At 38.1% G+C, this 19365-nt stretch overlaps 1 protein-coding gene across 4 annotated transcripts in view; it reads left to right on the forward strand.

Annotated features, from left to right (window-relative positions):
* Positions 1-19365, forward strand: part of GFPT1 (glutamine--fructose-6-phosphate transaminase 1) — a 64544-nt gene that overhangs the window by 32315 nt on the left and 12864 nt on the right. For all 4 annotated transcript variants that reach the window (XM_086326250.1, XM_086326251.1, XM_086326248.1 and 1 more), the window contains 6 exons: positions 1757-1862; positions 3782-3945; positions 5222-5317; positions 10078-10175; positions 13096-13216; positions 13799-13956. In XM_086326250.1, the coding sequence (XP_086182376.1) occupies positions 1757-1862; positions 3782-3945; positions 5222-5317; positions 10078-10175; positions 13096-13216; positions 13799-13956 (743 nt within the window). The remainder of the gene's footprint in view (positions 1-1756; positions 1863-3781; positions 3946-5221; positions 5318-10077; positions 10176-13095; positions 13217-13798; positions 13957-19365) is intronic.

The following is a 19365-nucleotide window of genomic DNA, read 5'->3' on the forward strand; positions in this document are numbered from 1 at the left end:
CTCTTGTTGAAGAGGCTGTGTATAGGGGAAAACATGGGAGTGACTTTCAGGCATTGCTTTTTCTCCAGGTGTAACCACTGACCAAATAAAGTAGGATGATAATAATTGTTTTCCACTTAGATCAGATGAAATAATCAACAGATGGAAGACGTTTTACAGATTGTAAGAGTCATATAGATGTATGTAAGCAATGTTCATTTAAATAGGCAGTGATACCTTAATTAAGTATGCCTTGTTACTTGAAGAATGAAATAACCAGTATTGGAAGAAAGAATATGGTGAAACTCAACCCCAGTAGGACATTTTATAAGCAAAGCTAGTTGTTTTTATGTAAAAAATGTAGGTACTAGCCGATCCTTTTGCTTATTTTTTAACTTACTTTTTCACATACAGTAAAGTTCGTTCTTTCTGATGTACAATTTAATGAGTTCTGTCAAACACAGTCAGTTGTATAACCACCTCCACAGTCGAGATACAGAGCAATTCATCCCCTATAAAGTTCCTTCAGCTGACTCTGTAGTCAACCCTTGTCCCTGTATCCAGCCTCTGGCAAACACTGACCTGCTTTATCTTTCTGTAGTGTTGTCTTCTCTGGGATGTCTTCTTATACTTATTTTTTAAAAGCATGGTGTCATTTCTACTGTTGGGTATGGATGGGAAGAGCTGTTTTGTTTTCATGCCTAAATTACATCAAATAATCGTGGACTGTGGAGAACTTTGGATATATGTTACTAAGAATAGTTACTACCAAGTTTTTGTACACATTGATTTTAAAGGATGGACACAGTATGAGTTCTTACAAGTGTATTTATAGTATTCTTGGGCCATTGTGTCCATTGGTTATAAGGTCTGCTGTGTCCTGATCTTTGAGAAAGGTGCTTTTTTGTCTCTGAGAATTTATATATATAGTTTTAAGTTAATAGTATTTTCTGTATTTGGCTAATTGGTCAAACTTCATTATACCTTCCAGTTTTGACTTTAGTCAAAGAGGAAAAAGAAATTCTTCATCAGTAGCTTAACAAGTTAAGTAGAGATGCCAGAATTCTACAGTGCTAGAATTAAAAGATGTTACCATTACAAAAGGACTACACTTTATCCTGACTTAAAAGAAATGTAAGAAAATCCAGTTTTTTTTTTTTTTTTTTTTAAGAAAGGAGAGGTTCTGGGTTTATAGTTCCAGTCCTTAGCAATAGCTGCCTTGTATGGTATACCACAGTTAGAGAGTATCATTGTTTTGTTTTTAAATCAGAATTAGTGTAGCCTGAACTTTGATTTGTTACTTACCTTTAAAATCTAGAGAAGTTTTATTTGGAGGTAACACAAATATGCCACTAGCCTTCATTTTATTTTTCATTGCATAATTTTCATATTTTTAATGTAATTTTAATGTTTAAGTGCACAAATTTATATGTATGAATTCCATTAAGTTTTGTTTAAAGTTAAAATTAGGCTATACATACATTTAAAAAGTTAGTGACATCATTTGCCTTTTACTTGGAAAAGAAATATTACATTAAAAAATGCATAACATAGCACTGTATATGCCACGCTGTCTGATAGTTGCTCTTTCACTCTGTGCCCTTTGTTCTTGTTGGCTTATTGCATGGAAATAGGGTGATCTACCTGGCATTGAAAAGTTGCTGGAATTATTTTGCATTGCTATGGTTTTTTTGTTGATTTTGTAGAAGTTGTGTATACTTAGAAATCAGCCATGGTTTTCTATGTGTTTGCTGATTCCTTTAACTCCACGCTCTAGGCAAAGATAAGAAAGGAAGCTGCAATCTCTCCCGTGTGGACAGCACAACTTGCCTTTTCCCTGTTGAAGAAAAAGCAGTGGAATATTACTTTGCTTCTGATGCAAGGTGAGCATCATTGGTTGATACAGAGAAAATTTTTAGTAAAGCTTCTTAGGCTGCAGGAAACCAAAAAGTCATTTTGTATAAATCTAGTCATGCTATATAGGAGAACTTTGTTAATTAAGGTTGTGAAGGTGACCATTCTGGGGTCCTAGAATGTCTTTTCTCTCAATTTAGAGTATGTAGGTCCATCTGCAAAGAAGAGATAATGGTCATTGAGACTTGTTCTGATATATTTACTTGGAGCTCATGTATTTTTTTTGTCTCTTTTTTTAGAGCCATAACCCAGGTTTTATAGGGAGGAGAGATTTTATTTATTTATTTTTACCTGTTTTTTTTTTTTTTTTTTACTTTTTATTTTGTATTGTGGTATAGCCAATTAGCAATTTTGTGATAGTTTCAGGTGAATAGTGAAGGAACTCAGTCACATATGTATCCATCCCCTCCCAAACTTCCCTGGGAGGAGAGATTTTTAGATTGGAGAGTAGAATGGCTTAGCATCATACCAGTGAAAGTATAATTGCTTACCCAGATTGTAGTTTTAATCCAGTGTGGACACATCTTTTTGATTGAAAAATAACTGGCAGCAAAATCACTTATATAGGAAATAGTACTAGACTGAGACATTTTGAGAGAAAATGCAGTAGGATGCTTGGAGGCATTTATAAATGAAATTTAAATAGTAATGAGGGTAAAATGAAATCACCCAAATTGCCAGCAGGTGTTTGAGTCATTCATTGTGCCTGAAAGTAAGGGAACCTAAAAATGAATATTCATGCAGGTTAGGACTGCAAAGGGTGTATTATCTCAGTGGGAAAGCAAGCCTCACTATTTTCTGAATTTTACAGGTGTGTAGGGTATGTAGTCAGTGCTGAGATGTGTCATTGCTGTCATTAAGTAGGCTTGTTACAGAGTTGACAGTTTTGGCTTAAGTGAGCTGGAAGTTATGAAAGGATTTCAACATTTTTTCTTTCACTCATATATTCATATTGAACACTCCAGCAAAGTAATGTACTGGGCTCAAGAGACAAGGGTGAGTAAAAATAAAAATATTACTTGTCCTTAAGGATCTCTTCCTTAATGGGGGGAGACAGATTTTAGTGAATACTCACCAAGTATAGAATTCCATTTGTGACAAGAGCTACAGAATGCTGTGATAGAGGGATTTAACTTTCCTAATGGTACATTTCTTTAAGAGAGTGATGTTTGAACTGAGACTTAAAGAGTTACTAGGAGTTAACTCGGTGAAGAGGTGGAGGGGAAGAGCATTCATTCTCTGCAGGTGCATCAGCCTGTGAGAGCTAGAACAGGTGTGAGTGTGGCTGGAGTAGAGAGAGGAAGTTTGGTGGGAGATGAGGCCAGAGAATGAGGTAGGGGTTGTGGTAAAGGCATTTTGCTATTTTCCTGAGAACTAAGGGGAAGGTGTCAGCTGGTTTACTGGGTGAGGGAGAAATCTTGATTAGAATTGACCTTTGATACACATTTTGGCAGAAATGGAGAGTGGATGGAGGGAGGTTAGAGGGAACAGGGGTGGAAGCTAGGAGGTTGCTGCAGTAGTCCTGTGAGGGCTGGTAGTAACTTGAACTGGTTTGTGGTGGTGGACACAGAAACTCTGGGAAATATTTAGGAGTTAAAATTGGAGGACTTGGTGGTGAGTAGGATGAGAAGGAAATAACCATGCCTTCTGATCTGATCTCATCAAATTTGGCTTTGGTTGTTAGACTGAGGTTTTATTTTCATTGTCTGTATTGACCACCCCCTCCTTCATTTCTCTGTAAGGAATAGCATTGATAACCAGAAATGTATCAGAGATACTGCCAGATGCAACTTTGTATTTAAACTTGGTCCTTTTGTTCTAATGATAGTTATATTTATAATAATCATCCTAGATTATTGATTGTTCTGTCTCCTGGAACATTTTGTAGTGCTGTCATCGAACACACCAATCGCGTCATCTTTCTGGAGGATGACGATGTCGCCGCAGTGGTAGATGGCCGTCTTTCTATCCATCGAATTAAACGGACTGCGGGAGATCACCCTGGACGAGCTGTGCAGACCCTCCAGATGGAACTCCAGCAGATCATGAAGGGTGAATGTTTTTGTCCTGTTATAGCCCAGTGTCCTCGATGGAAAGGATACATCCTCCTTCCTGTCCTGGTGTAGGAATCTGGTGACACAGAAAATAGTGAAGGGTTCACACCAGAAAGGGGGATGATTCTTTGGAGAAGGTATCTGCTCATTTGACCATATTCTGCTACCACCTAACTCATAGTTTGTTGTTTCTCACATTAAAAAAGAAATCAATCATTTAAATAGTACAGGGAAGCCTGGTGTGCTACAGTCCTCGGGGTCACAAAGATCAGACACGACTGAACGACTGAACTGCACTGATATTTTTAAGATGCTTTATAAGCATAGTTTGTGTTCTCTTCTTTATTCGTCTCTTCTCTTTGTGCTTCAGCTTTCTCATATATGAAGTGGAGATCATAGGACTTACCTCATTAAGGTTGTTTTGGGGATTAGCCCTGACAGCAGTGCCTGACATGCTTAGTGAGCTCTATATAATGTTTGTTTCTATTAACTATTGTGATTATGGTGATAGGGGTTTTTATAGTCCTTTCTGATGGGGTTGTAGTGAAAAACGAGCTAAAGTTTATTGCATAATGACTATATATGTCAAGTCTTTACTATATTAACCCACACTACCACACTATGACGGTGAAGGCAATGGCACCCCACTCCAGTACTCTTGCCTGGAAAATCCCATGGATGGAGGAGCCTGGAAGGCTGCAGACCACGGGGTCGCTGAGGGTCGGACACGACTGAGCGGCTTCGCTTTCACTTTTCACTTTCATGCATTGGAGAAGGAAATGGCAACCCACTCCAGTGTTCTTGCCTGGAGAATCCCAGGGACGGGGGAGCCTGGTGGGCTGCTGTCTGTGGGGTTGCACAGAGTCGGACACGACTGAAGCGACTTAGCACCCTTAGCACCACACTATGAAGTAACTGTTAGAACAGATTTAACTGGTTAAGGAGTTTCCCAGAGCCTCTTAGATAATAACAATAGAACCATTATTTGAATCTAGATCTGACTCTAAACCTTAAGCTTGTCTCACTCCCCTGTTTTGCTGTAATTGCATATTTTAGGTATACAGTTAATAAAAGGCTTTTTTCTCCATACTTGCTTATTTTTCTTCCCATAGGGTAAAGTGTCATAAATGAATATTGTTCTCTACTGCATGACCTTTTGTTTAATTTCATTTACTAAGGTTATATCGAAGGAGATAGACTTTTACTTGAATACAAATTTCTTACCCTTTGGCTTGTTAATTTTTGTTTTAATGATACAATTTATATTACTTTAGGCAACTTCAGTTCCTTTATGCAGAAGGAAATTTTTGAACAGCCAGAGTCAGTTGTGAACACAATGAGAGGAAGAGTCAACTTTGATGACTATACTGGTAATTACATATGAACTATGTTATTATTTCAAAGTCTTATGGGGGTTGACATTGACAGCCTTATTAGAGTTCATTGTCCTTTATAGCCTTATAGAATAACTATGGCTGCCAGCTATCAGTGGAGCCCAGTCCTCTTTTAAAAGTCCTTCAGTGTGTGATTCCACTGATACGAGGTTATATCTAAGTTATCCTTAGGGGCTGAGGAGAGGAGGGAATGGGGATTTAGTGTTTAGTGGATATATATCTAAGTTAGATTTGTAGAGACAGAAGGTAGACTAGTGGTTAGCAGGGGCTGAGGAGCAGAGAGAATGAGATTTAGTGTTTAATGGATGCAGAACTTCAGTTTGGGATCATGAAAAAGTTCTGAGATGGGTGACTGTGATGATTGTACAACAATGTGAATGTGCTTAATGCCACTAAATTATACCCTTACAGATCATTAAAATAGTAAATTTTATGTTATGTATTTTACAGTAAAAATAAGGGAATAATAAGTAATGGTTGCCAGGAGCTGAAGGGATGGGGGTGGGGAATGGTGAGTGACTACTAATGGACATAGGTTTTTTGGAGGTGATGGAAATATAAAATTAGATAGAGGTGATGGCTGTACAACTCTGAAATACTAAACACCACTAACCATACACTCTGAAAAGGTGAATTTTATGGTAAATGATAGCATATCTAAAATGGTTATGAAAAATGTATAAGATGGCTAGAGAGTCACATTTGAAAATTGTTGTCAGTTATGGGAGTATTTGGGCTTCCCTGGTGGCTCGAACAGTAAAGAATTTGCCTGCAATACAGGAAACCTAGGTTTGATCCCTGGTCAGGAAGATCCCCTGGAGAAAGGAATGGCTACCCACTTCAGTTTTCTTGTCTGGAGAATTCCATGGCTACAGTCCATGGAGGGTTGCAAAGAGTCGGAGACGATTGAGCGACTAACACTTTCACTTTCATGGGAATATTAGGGTGATCTTCCTGGGACAGGGAAAAGTCCTTCAGTGTACCATTAGAAACATTTAACCCATTTTCAGTTCAGAGATCTTTTATTGAACACTTGCTATTACCAGGGGCTGTTCTGAGCACTGAATTCTCAGAAGAATGCGATGTGGTCCCCTTATTGGGAAGCTTACTTGTATCTGTTCAGCCTAGGTTTTTTCTCTCAGTTTATAAATGAGTGAGATGTGAACTTCCCAGAGGTTTTCAAGTGTTTGCCTAATGCCTTTTGTGGTACTTTGTCTTCCTGTGTGTGTAAGGTGGGATGATAGTGCAGCTCTGGTCTTATTTCTGAAAATTCTCTCTAGACCTTGTGTCATAGGATTTTTTGCACTTAGTAAAATGAGTTTGAGATTGACTTTCTGTGGTCATAGAAGATCAGATTGGACATTCCTTGTGACCAGTTTCATAAACAAGCTTTGGGCTAAACTTCTCAGTGTTAGGAATCAGTTTTTGAGAGATTTTGTCTAGTACACAGAAATCTTTTCCTGAATTTGTGTGTTAAATAATAAATGCCTTCTCCTTTTTGTGATGTCCTGCTAATTGATAGAGAATTATTTCTCTGATAAGTGTGGTTTTTGTATACTTCATTGTCTGAGAATCATCATACTCTTTCTCAGCTAGAGAGATTTCTCGATGGCTGAGTTATAAGTGACATCTGCAGGAGGAGCACCATGCTGAATGCATCAGGAGCTGTGGGAAAGTTCTCTCTGCTGTGGTCTCTTCCTCTAGGTTCTTAGAAGGCGGAGGATTTGCATAATTTTACATAATTAACTATTTAAAGAAAGGTAAAATATGATAAATGACATTAGACCCACAGTTTAGTGTTGAAATGTTTAATGTTGAATTGAGAGAGAATGAATCTGTGTGGACAGGGGGCCAGGCCAGGTTCCATGATGTAGGCAGATATAGTTGTAAAGGATTTGGAAGGTTGGAATAGGTGACAGGGAATTGGGAGCTTTGCAGCTGGGTAGAATGCGTTAGCTAAGGGGAGATAGTGGAAAACCATCAGACGTTTATTTGTGATACAATGTGTAGTCCGGTTTGTCTGCCATGTCTTATACATGAAGAGGGGTAGGGAGCAGTAAGTCTAGGCAGGAGGATGAGAGGATCTGTCAAGGAGGGCCTTGAATGCCTTCTATTGTGTATGAAGGGTGCCTCCCTTGTAGAAATTACAGAGCTTTTAGGAGACTTAGGAGAGGCTTGGGAATGATCCTAGCTTTGCTGAAGCCAGGAATGATCCTAGCTTCATTGACGTGACCGGACTACCAGTCTCCAGTGTGCACTGGAGGAATGAGAGGCTGAGATGCAGTCACCAGTTACAGTGTTGTCCCATCTGGGGTAAAGCGATGGGGAAGGGGAGGCAAGTGGAGGCTAGGAGAGAAACAGGAGCATTGGAAACCAGAACCTGCATCTGCTTGTATGGGGCGAGGGAGTTGTGGAAGGTGGTTGAACTGAAAGAACTGGGAGAGTAGCAGTAAGCAAATACTGTTACAGCATGGAAGGGAAGTAAGATTAGGAAAAAGCGTTGTTTTATAAAGGAAGAGAATAAGATGAACTTTGAGAAGTCATGATTTTAAAAAGCACTTTTATCTATGGTATGTGTTCCTCATAAAAGTTCTGTAATATAAACAGGATGACTGTTATCTTTTTTTATTGTTAAGATAAGGAAGTTGAGGCTCTGTCAGTTTGAAGTCTTGCCAGAGGTCATACGGCTGGTCACTTATGGAGTCAGTCGGGCCTCCAGCGTTCAGTGGTTCCCACTCCTCCAGCCCATCCTCCAGGCGCTCCTGCCACAGTCATGATCTCCCTTACCAGGAGTAGGAGTCTCTCCAGAGCATCCATTCAGACCATGGGCGACTCCTTCCAGAACTCTCCCAGACACCCCTCAGCTAGCAGGGAATGGCAACCCACTCCAATGTTCTCGCCTGGAAAACGTCATGGACAGAGGAGCCTGGCGGGCTATAATCCATGGGTTTGCATGGAGTTGGACATGACTGAGCAACTAAAACACAGACAATTTTAAGGAAACACTTAATGACCAGCTAACCTCATGGTCCAACCTTCCTGTCCTTCTTGGTCATCATCTGAAGTACTGGTCTCTCCGATAGTCTGTCTGCTTTACACTTAGTCATCTCCAGACTCTTTTGCTTTTCCATGACCCCATACCTAGATTCTTAAAGTTGTTTACTCTCCCCCGACTCACATCTTTTCAGTACCTGCTGAGGTCTGTGGAAAAATGCCAGAGACAGAGCTATACGTAAAGGAATAGCAAGGCCAGTCTGGCTGGAGTGGCCTTGGTGAGAGGGCAGATGCCAGGAGGTGAGGTCAAAGTGAGGCAAGAAACAGGGTGTCTGCCTCCTGAAGGCCATGATAAGGAATTTGGACTTTATTCCAAAGTTTATTTGGGAAGCCATTGAGGCTTCTCATTATTGTTTTATATTCTGCTTTACTCATTTCTTAAAATAGAGAAATACAGTATGCCCTCTCAGTATTGAAATTTAAAAGGAAGAATATAAAGTTATTCAAAAATATTCAAAAACCTATATCTTGCTTCCATTTTATAACTAGTTAAGGTAGAAAAAAGAGTGGAGGAGACAAAGAGCAGGGGCAGAGTAGACAGACTGATGGTGAGTCAGACGGAGAAGGAGTCTGCTCACGGGCGTGCTCCTCACTCTCACAGTCAGATGCTGAACTGTCTGATAGCCACACAGGCCTTGGACAGTGTGTTCACTTGGTAGGTGCTCAGAATATTAGTTGAGTGATTGAATAAATGCTGGATGAAACTTGCTCACAAGTAGAAAACTAGCCATGTAACCATGTGTAGAAGAATCCATAGACAAGGCACCTTTAGAAGGATACATACGTGGCTATAGAGACAGACTCATTGGAGGGTTTTGATATCAGATTTGTTTCTAAAGAATCCCTCTAAAAGATCATTCTGGCTGTGTGTGGAGAAAGGCTTTAGGAGGCGGAGAAGAGGTTGGAGAATGTGATCCAGGGTAGAGATGTTGAACTCGGGTGATGACATTAGAGGGGCAGTTTGAAGGTAGGGCTCTCAGGACTTGCTTGTGTAGTGGTTGTGGGGCAACCAAGGATGACCCCGATGTTACGTGAGTGGTTGGCATTTACTGAGATGGGAAAGACTGAGAGGGGTGTGGTATATATTGTGTTCAGAGCACTGTTCTGGGCACGTAGTAGAAATGAACATAAGATAATTTTTTTTTCCAGATAGACTTAGAGATAATTATATAATAAAACTTGACTGTTCTTAATTATAATTCAGTGAGTTTTTACAACCTCTTACAACATGGTCATAATCCTAAACAACCTGTACAACAGTCAAGAGTTAGCAAAGATCCTTCTTAAAAATTTCCCCATGGCCCTTTTAGTCAGCTCTTTCCACATCTCCAGGCACTAACATCTGCTGATCTATTGTCTGTGTTCTTACCGTTTTTGCCTTTAAGAGAACTTTTAATCTGAAGAGAGGAATGTAAAAATGACCAATCAGGGTAGGTTGTGGTAAATACTGTAGTTGTGTAGGCATGTTTGTGCAGTGAGGAAGGTTAATTACAAGTTTGGGGTGATCAGTTACATTCTGACTTATTTAATTTACTTTAAAAACTAGAGAGAACTGTGTTTCCTAAGAGGAATATGAACAGCAGTGTTGTTTTCCCAGAGAGGCAGTGGACACTCTTGGAAAGTGATTACCTGTTTCATATGGTTCTTTCCTAAATAATTATGTCCACAAACTTTCTTTTCAGTGAATTTGGGCGGTTTGAAGGATCACATTAAGGAGATCCAGAGGTGTCGGCGTTTGATTCTTATTGCTTGTGGAACAAGTTACCATGCTGGTGTAGCAGTAAGTGGCTTCTTAAAATTTTAACTGTGTTATTTTGGTTATTAGAAAATATCTGCAGACAAATAGTACCTCCAGTAACATAGCATGTAAAACTATTTTTTTTTGTTGTTATTGTTAAAACATCATGTTTTCATGTTTTGATGACAAAAATCAAGAAGGTTGAGGAAAGGAATTTTAATAGCTACTTGGAATTACTTATCAATGGATCATCTACTTTAGAAAGGTCCTTAGATATACAGGTGGACTGCCTGCAACTGACTTAACAAAAGGCAAAGAGTGGCAAGTTCTTGTGCCCTCCTGGCCTTGTGGTTCACACCGCATGCCTGCTTCTGTTAGAGCAGTTCCTGGGTTTTGTGTGTCATTGTTCACTTACCTCAAACAGGGGGATGGGGCAAGTGAACCTTAACAGGATTTTACCTAGTAAGCACATTTCTGCAGAGAAAGAACGTCTTCTTTTTTGATAGACTTGACTGTTGATTTTGGAAGCTGAAATTCTGTATCAAAGATGTGTGTTGGTTCTCAGTATGGAAATATGGGACTTTAACAGTCTTTCAGTCCAATAGATCAGATCCACATGTAGTTACACTGTAAAGAGACAGGTTATGTGCTATTGATACCAATTTCTATAAGTACAAAAAACCCTTACCCACTCAGTTTCTGCTTTAGGATTGATTTCCAAAGTTCATGACAGTAATTTTTTAATTTGCTGGGGCATAAATATTACTTATCTACAATCGTGGGAACCATTCATTTGATGAGTGAGTAAACCAGCCCTTGCCTCTCAGTAGGCTTTGTTCTCTCTCTTCTCCCTCCTTCCCTACTTCCCCTAAATTACATGGTCCTAAAAAGGAAAATCTGTGCAGTTTTGAAGGGAAGAGTTGTAAGTAAGTAATTGTTTTGAGCATTAGAAATAAAAAGAATGAACTAAAGACATTAGTGTAAATTAAGGGATTGGTTAATTAGTGGTGGCTTAGATCTGTTACTGAATGAACCCTCTATTCAGAAATTAAAAATTGATTAAATGTTTCATCTAATGCTAAGCCTGTATTGTGGGGCATAAATTATATATATGCTGTGTTAGAATTCTCTGATTTGAAAAGATGTATGGTCTTCTTTTGGTTTGTTTGGTTTTTTGGAGACTCTTCAGTTCAGTTCAGTTCAGCTCAGTTCAGTCACTCAGTCGTGTCCGACTCTTTGAGACCCCGTGAATCACAGCACGCCAGGCCTCCCTGTCCATCACCAACTCCCGGAGTTCACTCAGACTCACGTCCATCGAGTCAGTGATGCCATCCAGCCATCTCATCCTCTGTCGTCCCCTTCTCCTCCTGCCCCCAATCCCTCCCAGCATCAGAGTATTTTCCAATGAGTCAACTCTTCGCATGAGGAGGCCAAAGTACTGGAGTTTCAGCTTTAGCATCATTCCTTCCAAAGAAATCCCAGGGCTGATCTCCTTCAGAATGGACTGGTTGGATCTCCTTGCAGTCCAAGGGACTCTCAAGAGTCTTCTCCAACACCACAGTTCAAAAGCATCAATTCTTCGGCGTTCAGCCTTCTTCACAGTCCAACTCTCACATCCATACATGACCACAAGAAAAACCATAGCCTTGACCAGACGAACCTTTGTTGGCAAAGTAATGCCTCTGCTTTTCAGTATGCTATCTAGGTTGGTCATAACTTTCCTTCCAAGGAGTAAGCGTCTTTTAATTTCATGGCTGCAGTCACCATCTGCAGTGATTTTGGAGCCGAAAAAAATAAAGTCTGACACTGTTTCCACTGTTTCCCCATCTATTTCCCATGAAGTGATGGGACCGGATGCCATGATCTTTGTTTCCTGAATGTTGAGCTTTAAGCCAACTTTTTCACTCTCCACTTTCACTGTCATCAAGAGGCTTTTGAGTTCCTCTTCACTTTCTGCCATAAGGGTGGTGTCATCTGCATATCTGAGGTTATTGATATTTCTCCCGGCAATCTTGATTCCAGCTTGTGCTTCTTCCAGTCCAGCGTTTCTCATGATGTACTCTGCATATAAATTAAATAAGCAGGGTGACAATATACAGCCTTGATGTACTCCTTTTCCTATTTGCAACCAGTCTGTTGTTCCATATCCAGTTCTAACTGTTGCTTCCTGACCTGCATACAAATATTAAAAATCTCGTGTGGTGGGATTTCCCTGATAGTTCATTGGTTATAACTCCAGGCTTCCACTGCTGGGGGCACAAGTTTGATCCCTGGTCAGAGCACGAAGATGCCGCATGCTGCACCACTGCAGCTCTCCCCCACCCCTGCAAAAAAAAAGTAATTCCAGTGTGGTTTAGGATACAAAAGTGTCATTGAATTAATCCTATCTAGTTATCTACTGCCTACTCTACCCTCCATACTGCAGAGTTTGAAAATAGTGAGCTTTCTTAAATAAGATTTCTGAAGTGTATTGACTTTTTGAGAAAATGCATTCTTAATGAATACATAGTATTTTGAAGTGTTTAATTTTTCATTTGGTATTTCTGCATCTGTTGTCTCATTTGAAATCTCTTACTGATCTGGTATTATATGAATTGTCATTTAAAACTTAGGAATTGGGAAGGTAGAGTTAATATGCAAGCTAACTCAGAACAGTGCTTTTTCCACTACTCAAAACATTTTATATGTGTGGGTGTATTTGCTTATAAGAACACATGCATTTATTATTGTCTAAAGAGACTTGTGCTGAAATGTTAACAGTGCTTATCTCCTGGGTGGTGGGATTTTGTTGTGTTTTTTTTTTTTAATGCTTTAATCTTTGTGGTTTGTATTTTCTAACATTGCTTACGTATCATTTTTATAATCAGAAAAAGTGAAAACTATACATTGAGTCTAAAGTATTCCAGTGAAAAAGAGTATTTGAAGTACAGTTGTCTGATCAAGGCATCTTTTTCCTCTGCAGACACGTCAAGTTCTGGAAGAACTGACTGAGTTGCCTGTTATGGTGGAGCTTGCCAGTGACTTCCTAGATAGAAACACCCCAGTTTTTCGAGATGATGTTTGCTTTTTCATTAGTCAGTCAGGTATGCTAATTTTAAAGACTTAAAAGGAAAGTCATTCTTTCTAACAACTACAGCATATATCAGCAAAACTGATATTTAAAGATAAACTAGTATTTGCTGGTAGCTTGACAAATAACAGATTTATTTTGATATTATGTTAATGAGTTGATAAAGGCAACACATTTTACACTCAAAAGAGCTGAAGTTTTAAAGACAAAGAAGAAAAGGAGATCCTAAGAAGTAGGATCCTGTTATTAAAAGCTTTATAATTTTATCCTTTTAAGTACATGTTTTAAATTTTATTTAAAACAAATGAGGGGGAAGGCGGGGGAGGGATGAATTGGGAATGGGGATTAACAGATATATACTACTATATATAAAATAGATAAACAAGCACAGGGAGCTATATTCAATATCTTATAATAACCCATAATGAACAAGAATCTGAAAAACATATATATAACTGAATCACTTTGGTGTATGCCTGAAAAATAATAAAGCAAATGATATTGTTGAAAGAGTTGTCAGTTTTCTGTTTTTGCATCTGTGGAAGAGCAAATGTTCACTGCTCTGTCTGTTACTATTGTCTTCTTTTATATCCAGGAGAGACAGCAGATACCTTGATGGGACTTCGGTACTGTAAGGAGAGAGGAGCTTTAACTGTGGGGATCACAAACACAGTCGGCAGTTCCATATCGAGAGAGACAGACTGTGGAGTTCATATCAATGCTGGGCCTGAGATTGGTGTAGCCAGCACAAAAGTAAGTTCTTGACTTAATTCTCATGTGATAATTTAATCATAGTGTTGGTGAAATAGACTAATCTGTATCTTCTATTTCATTTCTTAGCAGTTGTACAGTTCATATAGTTAACTAGTCATTGTAATTATCCTAAGACTTAAGGGTCAAAAATAGATAAAAACACTTGTCATCTCCCTTCCTCATGCTCATCTTAAGAGCTTAAAAGGGACAAAGGTATATAATGTAAGTTCATTTTGCCTGAGTCTCTGCGGGGTCTCTCCATTCAGCATTTATATTACTCCTGCCCTGGGGGTAGGATGTGTGGTAAGTATAACAGCTTCTTCTTTGAGTATAGTAGGGAATTAGAAAAATAACAGAAGCATCCAGTTTAATTCTAATAATTTTTGACGTCTTTATTTACGTATTTATACTGTCCTGATAAATGTGCCAAAATATGCACACTACCTTTGAAGGTTTGTAAAGAGAAATACACTTTTAGTATAAAACTTGGTGATATTAAAAAAAAGAGTAATATATGACACTATCTGTTTTTTCTTTAAATATACCATACATTTGTGGAGATTTAAAAGCACCTTTATTTTTGTTGAGGCCTAGTGAGACTACTTTGCTCTTTGAAATTAGGATATGCATAATTTTAGTACTAGTAATAAAAATAGGAATCTTAGGAAGTTGTATAAATGCAGGAAATGTTCTCCACACATGTATTATTCTTTGTGACTTCAAAATTTCAGTTTCTTGTCTATTGTTCTGCTTAATCTAATATTTATTGCTGATTGTTGAATAAGATGCTTAGGTATTGGTGGATTTATGTTAAAGATGTGTATAGTATGATGTTAACATATACAAATAACATTTGGATTCTTTTTTTCATTTAAAGAACCCCATGGAGAGTTTTTTTTGTGGAAAAGTTACAATTTTCAAGTAAACATTCCAATTTTCAAGTAAACACTCCAAGTGAGGTTTTTGTTTCTTGGTTACTTCGATATTGCTAACACTATAGTTAACAGAAAACTGAAGTCTGAATTTTCTCCATGTGGTAATTAAAACATGTAGGATATTTGTTCTTGGGTTTCTGTTACCTGAATGAATAAACAGCCTCCCTCAGCAGCAGTTTGTGGATTCTTGGAAAGTGTCCAGACCGACAGCTTTTGATCAGGGGTTAGAATCCCAGACCCTTCATTCAGACACATTTGAATCAAGGGCTTCAGCATGGCATGTGTGGGATGTGGGATCATAGCAGTGAACAGGAGCTGTTGATTTATCTTTTTATTGAATCTTTGTTAACTATGAACTGCCAGGAGAAATAATTTATTTTTGAATTTCTAATTCTGTCATTCATGAAAAGATAATTTTCCTCAGTGTTTTATTATAATTTTCAAACTTATTAGCAGAATTAAAAGAATTTTGCATTTAACACCTCTATACCCATCACTTAGATTCTGCTGTTAACTTTTTTCTAAAGCTTTACTGAGGTATAATTTTCATATCAGAGTATTCACAAATTTTAAGTTATACTTTTAGTAGATTTGGCTGTTTATCACCATAGCCTAATTTTAGAAGACTTAATTACTTGAAAAAGTTCCTTTGTGCCTAGTCAATTTCCACTTCTACCCCTCAGCCTCAGCTTCAGGCAAGTATTACTTTCTCTTGCTATATTACTTCATATTTAATTTTATAGAAATTTCTTATAAATGGAATTGTAATAATACATGTCTTTTGTATCTGGCTTCTTGCATTTAATATGAAGCTTTGAAATTTATTCATTTTTTTTAATTTTAATTTTTTAGTTATTTTTATTTTTTTAAATTTAATTTTATTTTTTAACTTTACAATATTGTATTGGTTTTGCCATATATCAAAATGAATCCACCACAGGTATACATGTGTTCCCCATCCTGAACCCTCCTCCCTCCTCCCTTCCCATACCATCCCTCTGGGTTGTCCCAGTGCACCAGCCCCAAGCATCCAGTATCGAGCATTGAACCTGGACTGGCGACTTGTTTCATATATGATATTATACATGTTTCAATGCCATTCTCCCAAATCATCCCACCCTCTCCCTCTTCCACAGAGTCCATAAGACTGTTCTATACAACAGTGTCTCTTCTGCTGTCTCGTATACAGGGTTATTGTTACCATCTTTCTAAATTCCATATATATGCGTTAGTATACTGTATTGGTGTTTTTCTTTCTGGTGTATTTCACTCTGTATAATAGGCTCCAGTGTCATCCACTTCATTAGAACTGATTCAAGTGTAATCTTTTTAATGGCTGAGTAATACTCCATTGTGTATATGTACCACAGCTTTCTTATCCATTCATCTGCTGATGGACATCTAGGTTGCTTCCATGTCCTGGCTATTATAAACAGTGCTGCGATGAACATTGGGGTACACGTGTCTCTTTCAATTCTGGTTTCCTCAGTGTGTATGCCCAGCAGTGGGATTGCTGGGTCATAAGGCAGTTCTATTTCCAGTTTTTGAAGGAATCTCCACACTGTTCTCCATAGTGGCTGTACTAGTTTGCATTCCCACCAACAGTGTAAGAGGGTTCCCTTTTCTCCACATCCTCTCCAGCATTTATTGCTTGTAAACTTTTGGATGGCAGCCATTCTGACTGGCATGAAATGGTACCTCATAGTGGTTTTGATTTGCATTTCTCTGATAATGAGTGAGGTTGAGCATCTTTTCATGTGTTTGTTAGCCATCTGTATATCTTCTTTGGAGAAATGTCTATTTAGTTCTTTGGCCCATTTTTTGATTGGGTCATTTATTTTTCTGGAATTGAGCTATAGGAATTGCTTGTATATTTTTGAGATTAGTTGTTTGTCAGTTGCTTCATTTGCCATGTTTTTTTTTTAATGTCAGTAGTTTGTTTTTTTTTGGCAAGTCATTTTCTAAAATCTTTTTGTTTTGAAATAACTATAGATTTATAGGAAGTTGCAAAGATAATAGAGAAGTCCAGGTACTCTTCACCCAGTTTCCCCCGGTAGTTGGATCTTGTATAGGAAAATAAGCATCTCTTTATAGTATGTACTTCAATTTCTTTAAAAAAATGACTCCCTGAAAATATAGTATTATGACAGTTTAGTCTTAGTTTAATTTTTCTTGGATTCACTAAAAGCTCCAGGCCAATTATCACTGAAGAACATAGACAAAAAAATCAACAAGATACTAGCTAAGCAAATTCAATAATACGTTAAAAGAATCTTACACCAGGATCCGTTGGGTTTACCCCAAGGAGGCAAAGATTTTTCAGTATCTGCAAGTCAATCAGTGTGATACACCACATTAACAAATTGAAGAATAAAAACGATATCATCTCAGTAGATGCAAAAAAAGCTTTTGATGAAATTCAGTATCCGTTTATGAAAATGCTCTTTGGAAAGTGGGCATAGACAGACTCTGCTGCTGCTGCTGCTAAGTTGCATCAGTCATGTCCGAGACTGCGTGACCCCATAGACGGCAGCCCACCAGGCTCTGCTGTCCCTGGGATTCTCCAGGCAAGAACACTGGAGTGGGTTGCCATTTCCTTCTCCACCTCAACATAATAGAGATCATATGTGAGAAACCCATAGATAACAATATACTCAATGGTGCAAAACTGAAGGCATTTCCTCTAAGATCAGGAAGAGACAAAGATGCCTGCTATCACCATTTTTATTCATCACATTATTGAGACCCTATTCATAGCAATCAAACCAGAAAAAGAAATAAAAGGACTATAAATTGGAAAGAAGTAAGACTGTCACTGTTTGCAGATGACATATTATACATAGACTATCCTAAGGATGTCACTAGAAAACCGCTAGAGCTCATCAGTGAATTTAGCAAAGTTGCAGAGTACAAAACTAATACACAGAAATCTGTTGCATTTCCAAACACTAACTATTAGCTATCAGGAAAAGAAATTAAGGGAATAATCCCGTTTACCATTGCTTCAAAAAGAATAAGATGCCTAGAAATAAATATACCTAAGGAGGGGAAAAGACCTGTACTCTGAAAACTATAACACAGTGATGAAAAAATTGAAGATTACACAAGTGGATGGAAATACATTGTGTTCTTGGATTAGAAGAATTAATATTGCTAAAATGAACAACTGCCCAAAGCAATCTACAGATTGAATGCTGCTGCTGCTAAGTCACTTCAGTCGTGTCCGACTCTGTGCGACCCCATAGACGGAAGCCCACCAGGCTTCCCCGTCCCTGGGATTCTTCAGGCAAGAACACTGGAGTGGGTTGCCATTTCCTTCTCCAATGCATGAAAGTGAAAAGCGAAAGGGAAGTCGCTCAATCGTGTCTGACTCTTAGCGACCCCATGGACTACAGCCTACCAGGCTCCTCCATCCATGGGATTTTCCAGGCAAGAGTACTGGAGTGGGGTGCCATTGCCTTCTCCGAGATTGAATGCAGAGCCTATCAAAATACCAATGCTGTTTTTCACAGAACTAGAGCAAGTAATTTAAAAATTTGTGTAAAAACACGAAAGACCTTGAATAGATAAAACAGTCTTGAGAAAGAAGAACAGAGCTGGAGGATTCATGCTCCCTGACATCAAACTATGCTACAAAGCTATAGTAATCAAACAATATGGTACTGGTACAAAAACAGACACTTAGATCAATGGAATGGAATAGCGAGCCCAGAAATAAACCCATGCACTTAAGTTCAATTAACCTATGACAAAGGAAGCAAGAATATACAGTAAAGTCAATCTCTTCAATAAGTGGTACTGGGGAAACAAGACAGTTACATGCAATGGAGTTAGAATGGAGTTAGAATGTTCTCTAACACCATAAACAAAACTAAACTAAAAGTGGATTAAAGAAAGACTTAAAAGTGAGACCAGAAATCATAAAATTTCTAGAAGCAAACCTAGTAGAACACTCTTTGACTTACATTGCAGTAACTTTTTTTTGTATCCTTTTAAAATAATGGAAACAAAAGCACAAGTAAATAAATGGGACCTAATTATACTTAAAAGCTTTTGCACAGTAAAGGAAACCATCAGCAAAACAAAAAGACAACCTGCTTAATAGGAAAAATATTTGCAAATGATATGACCAATGAAGGACTAATATCAAAAATAATCAGCTCATACTTATCAGAATGGCTATCATCAAAAAGGGCACAAATAACGAATGTTGATGAGGATATAGAGAAAAGAGAATCCTCATACTTTGTTGGTAGGAATGTAAATTGATACAGTCACTGTGGAAAACAGTATGGAGAATCTTCAAAAAATTAAAGACAATTATCAGATGATCCAGCAACTTCTCTTCTGAGTATATATCCAAAGAAAATAAAAAATACTAATTCAAAAAAATACATGGACCCCAGTGTTCATAACAGCATTATTTACAGTTGCCAACTTATGAAAGTAACCTAAGTGTCCATCAACAGATGAA

The sequence above is a fragment of the Bos grunniens genome, chromosome 11 (assembly GCF_055505025.1).
Source record: "Bos grunniens cultivar Pamir isolate PY7600 chromosome 11, Bosgru_T2T1.0, whole genome shotgun sequence".
Classification (NCBI taxonomy): Eukaryota; Metazoa; Chordata; class Mammalia; order Artiodactyla; family Bovidae; genus Bos; species Bos grunniens.